Source organism: Triticum aestivum, chromosome 5B (genome assembly GCF_018294505.1).
Source record: "Triticum aestivum cultivar Chinese Spring chromosome 5B, IWGSC CS RefSeq v2.1, whole genome shotgun sequence".
Lineage (NCBI taxonomy): Eukaryota > Viridiplantae > Streptophyta > Magnoliopsida > Poales > Poaceae > Triticum > Triticum aestivum.
In genome coordinates this window covers 269,611,296-269,616,318 of record NC_057807.1, presented here as the reverse complement: position 1 = coordinate 269,616,318, position 5,023 = coordinate 269,611,296, and the positions used below count along the sequence as shown (strand labels likewise).

The 5,023-nt window shown below is 49.2% G+C and overlaps 1 protein-coding gene across 1 annotated transcript; it reads left to right on the top strand.

Moving 5' to 3' along the window:
- The first annotated feature begins 1,617 nt into the window (after positions 1 to 1,617).
- On the top strand, positions 1,618 to 4,009 carry LOC123111314 (cell division control protein 45 homolog). The gene has a single exon (XM_044532080.1). The coding sequence runs from the start codon at positions 1,761 to 1,763 to the stop codon at positions 3,573 to 3,575; it is 1,815 nt and encodes a 604-aa protein (XP_044388015.1). The 5' UTR covers positions 1,618 to 1,760; the 3' UTR covers positions 3,576 to 4,009.
- Positions 4,010 to 5,023: the final 1,014 nt, after the last annotated feature.

Here is a 5,023-nt window from a genome sequence, read left to right as displayed (position 1 = left end):
TGGGCGTGTAAAAACTAAGCATACTTGCTGCTTTTTGGTTGTGCTCGGGCATGTGATCCGGCGCACACATTTTTTTTGACAAAGGGTGGATTTATTGGCTCAAAGAGCAACACCCGGTCTCTGCATAGCTAGAATGCACACTGCCAACATCAACGCACGCACACAAAAAACACGCCAGCAGACAGATAGCAAAGTCATATAAAACCAAAGCTATGTGTAGGCAAGTAAAAGAAAAATTGGACTTTATTTGAATTTTAAATTGCCCTTTACTGACGGACATATATATGATATCATTGGATGGCCAGCTCCGCATCCGTTTTTGTGGACCGCACCCCTATCCGTGGACGGATGTTGGAGCAGATTTTATGGTCAGTGATGGAGATGCCCTAAAAGGCTAGACCACAAGTAACTCGTGACATCCATGGAAAAAGGTTCACAATTTTTTTAAAGTTCTATTTTTTGAAAAAAGTCCATGCAATTTTTTAAAAAGTTCAACAATTTTGGGAAAAAATCATAAAATTTGGGGAAAAAATGCAAATGAGAAAATTTCAAGACTTGGAAAAGTTCATAATTTGGTAAAAGTTCACAAAAAAAAGTTTACGAATTTGTAAATTCGTTCACAAAAGATTTGGAAAAAAAGTTTGTAATTCTAAAAAAGTTCATGAAATTCGCGAAAAATTTCGCGGGTTTGAAAATGGGAAATGATTCTAACCAGTCAGCAGATCTAGCGCGGGGCGTCCGCCTCCTTCACTCAACGCGTGGCCTACTGGACCACGCCCGCCTCTCATCTTATCTCTGCAATAGTGGTGTTGTTGCAGAATAGCGGCAACGAACGACGACCGCGCTAGTGCGTGAGCGGCCGGAGATGCTGTTGCAATTTTTGCAACACATATATTATTGCAGAAAATTAGATGCCGTGAGGATGCTATTGCAATTTTTGCAACAAGAGTCTTGTTGCAGAAAATCAAAATAATAATTTAACATGGATCTTGTTGCAGAAAATTATAAAGGAGAAAGTTTTGCAACAAAGATTTTATTGCAGAAATACATGCATCAAGAGTCTTGTTGCAGCAAAAAGGAGGAACGATACTGACAACTCCATCAATAAATCAAACGGCTTCCTAGGCGGTGGATCTTACACAGAAACGTAGCATGGCCCTTTGAAAATTCGGCCGCATGGTCCTACTCGGGGGGTCTCACAATCTTTTTTATAGGGGGCATATATTTTTTTTTGAGATCTTAATATTTTTTTGAGGGTTTTTTGAGATCTTAATACGGGGTATATGCGGTCTCACAATCATACGCTGGACCTGAGCCCATAAAAGTCTCTCGAACAGAGCTGGACCTGAGCCCATGCGGCCTCGCGATTACTAGGTCAGAACCAGCCCAGCTATCTACCAGTAGTAGTGACGATTACGCATCACTGAACAACCCACCGGAATGTCCTCCCCCCAATGACAAGCGGGCCCCACCGGAATGTGGTCCCGCGTGTCATCCAATGAAGCATCGGGGCGGCACAAGCGACTCGACTCCAGTGACGAGGCGGAACGGGATTCCTATCCCCAAAAGCCGAAAATTTGGAGTTCGAAAACCGAAAGACGCGAGCCGTTCCCTCCCAAAACCAAAATTCCGAAATCCTCCCGCGCTCGCCGCTCCCACAAAGCGCCCCCAATCCAAACTCCATTCCCAGATCTCGAGCATTCCTCTCCTCCCACCTCCACCGAAAATTCTCGATCTCGATCCCCCTCGTTGATGCGCCAATGGTGCGGGAGCTCCGCGCCGACTCCTTCTACGCCCGCCTCCGCGCCGCCGCCGCCGCGGCCGCGGCGGCCGCCTCCTCCCCGCTGCTGATCCTCCCTTCCGCGGCCGACGCCGACTCCCTCTGCGCGCTCAAGGCGCTCGCCCACGTCCTCTCCGCCGACTCCATCCGCTTCTCCATCTACCCCGTCGCCTCCGCCGCCGCCGCCGCCACCCTCCTCGCCTCCTTCTCCGCGTCCCAGCCGCTCTGCTTGCTCCTCATCAACTGGGGCGCGCACCGCGACCTCCGCGGCATCCTGCCCCCCGCCTCCACCGCGTTCGTCGTCGATTCCCATCGCCCCGTCCACCTCCACAACCTCGCTGCGGCCAACGACCGCGTCGTCGTGCTCTTCACCACCGACGACGAGCACACCGCCGATCTCTCCTATGATTTCGACGTTTCCTCCCTCGCCAACGCCTCCGACCTCACCGCCGACGGGGACGCCGACGAGCACCTCCGTGTCTCGGAGGAGGACGAGGACTCTGACGCCTCTGACTCCGATTCTGACGCCGAGGGAGGGAGAAGGAAGAGGCGCCGGCTCTCGGACGATGGGGAGGCGGACGGCGACCCGGAGAGGCTGTTCGGCAAGCTGCGGAGGGAGTACTACCGCCTCGGCACCTTCCACGGGAAGCCGTCGGGGTGCCTCATGTACGAGCTCGCCCACACGCTCCGCAGGAACACCAACGAGCTCCTCTGGCTCGCCTGCGTCTCCCTCACCGACCAGTTCGTCCACGAGCGCATCACCAACGAGCGCTACCAGGCCGCCGTCATGGAGCTCGAGCAGCACATCAACGGATCCGGCAACCTCGACCCGTCCGGCCTCGGGTCGGTGGTCACGCTAAAGGATGGAACCAAGATCCGGGCGCCGGAGGCCTCCCGCATCGCCTATGAGGACGAGCCAAGGCTGATGCTGCTGCGGGAGTGGAGTTTGTTCGACTCCATGCTCTGCTCCTCATATGTCGCCACCAAGCTCAAGACCTGGAGCGACAACGGGCTGAAGAAGCTGAAGCTGCTCCTGGCGAGGATGGGGTTCCCGCTCGCCGACTGCCAGAAGAGGTTCCAGTACATGAGCATGGAGGTCAAGCGCAAGATGCGCGATGAGTTTGATCGGTTCCTGCCTGAGTATGGGCTCACTGAGTTCTACTACCGGAGCTTCCTGAGGGTGCACGGTTACAGGTCCAAGGTGTCTGCTGCGGATGTTGTGTATGGTGTCACAGCTTTGCTTGAATCCCTGAATGCTGAGTCCAAGGACTCAAAGGAGTGTTGTGCTGCTGAGCAATTTTGGGTTGCATACTCTGCGTTGTCGCTGAGCAATGTGGATCAGCTGCGAAAAGGAATGCAATCTGCAATTGAGATACAGATGGCGATACTGAGGCAGGGAAGCTCAGCCATCACTAAGAGTGGATTCATCAGGAGTGCGAAGAAGTTCCGGTGGGTCAAGCTTGATGATCCAGTGGACACTGCTAAGCTTTGCCACCCGCAGGCGCTTACTAAGTTCTGTTTCTTCCTGATGGATGCACTGAAGGAGAGGGGTGCAAGGATGAAGCCACTAATCTGTGCTTGCTTAGCAAGGGAGCCTGAGAAGGTGTTGGTCATTGGTGTATGTGGGAAGCCAAGGCTCGGGGCAGTTCAGGGGAACGCGTTCGGTAACGCATTTAGGTCAGCGGCAGAGGAGATCGGTGCTGATTATTTCCATGACATGTTTGAGTCATCATGGATTGTTCTTGATGTTGTTGCTGTCAGTTCTTTCATGATTAGGTTAACAGAGAAGCTTTGATGCCATGTGCTTGCCCCATGCTGATGATTCTTTCATTCCCAAGGCGGGATACCTGAGGCTTGCTCTCTCTAAATAAAGGAGGTTGACCGGTTGAGGATCATGCCATGTTGTCCACCTGATATTTTCACCAAATTACAGATAGCAGCCTGACAAACATTGTAATTCGCAACAACTGCGTTGCTTGGCAATCATGTTTTTAGTGATAGAGGAGAGTCTGTTCCACTCTCCAACTGCCCCATTAGCAAAGGATATCAGATTCAGATGCCAACCTGATTCTGACCTACAATGGGCAAGGTACACTTGCTTACTGGTTTCTCTACCTGATAGAATGGATGTTTGTATCTGTACTTGCATAAGCATGCAGCTTTTATTCTAGGATAATGTTGTATTCGTGTCTGTATCAATAAAGTTGTTTCAAGTTTTTAGTGTGCAAATAACTCACGTTACTCTACTCTATGTTGCCATTGTTTACCTGACAGAATTGATGTTTGTAAACAATTTTTAGCTTAGCTACTTGAGATCATTCTTACAAAGTTTAATACCATTCTTACAATGAGAGCAAGCAATTTTGAACAGGACTTCTGTTACAGAGGGCCAATTTATCATGTCGTTCACAGGGCTATGGATGAACTGCATTTTTCTGCCCAAATGTTCTGAACATGTATTTAGTCTGAACTCTGAAAGAACAAGTGTCATAGGGTACTTTACAAGACATCTAACTTGCAATTTGTGTGACTTAAGAGGCCCTGTTGGCTGATTTGTGATATTGTTACAGTGATTTGATTAATTCATGTGCTCATATACTGTTGATAGAAATCCTTAGTGTGTTGTCAGAAAATCATGGTTGTATCTTGAACCAGACAAACTCATAGATCTTTGATGAGTGCCGAGATGTCAACACATGGTTGTTTGTCAGTAATCTTTCATCTATCAAGTTAGTATAAGGACACTGTCCGTGCACAGATCCAACCCATGCTAACATTCTGTAGGTCTATGCTTGACATTTGTTTGTGGTAGATCATCAGGACTAGTCACTGCTATTCCTCTGTTCCTGTCCCACCTTTTCTTGTCCAGATCATAGTGGCCGTTTAGGGACACCTCCCCGGGGCTCCTTTGATTCAAAGGAATTGCATAGGATTTTTGGAGGATTAGAATTGTTAGGCCTTTTTCCTATATTGGTTGTTTTATTTGTAGGATTGAATCCTATAGGATTTTTCCTAAGGAATCATTTGTACTACATTCCTTGTGCAGGTAGGTTCTGCTACTTTACACTTTGGCAGTTCTACATACAGTCCCCACCATAGTTTAATGAGATAGAATTCCTTGAGGATACCGTTGGCATGTTGTAGAATGCAGTCATGGTGGGCCGCGGAAGATTGTATCACTCGTGGGCCAATTCATTGAGCGGGATTGCAGGAAACCTGATAAACAGGCCCACGTTTCTCTAT

What these genes read in the sequence shown, in the direction of transcription:
- LOC123111314 (XM_044532080.1), top strand. Translation starts at nt 1,761, where the DNA reads ATGGTGCGGGAGCTCCGCGCCGACTCCTTCTACGCCCGCCTCCGCGCC.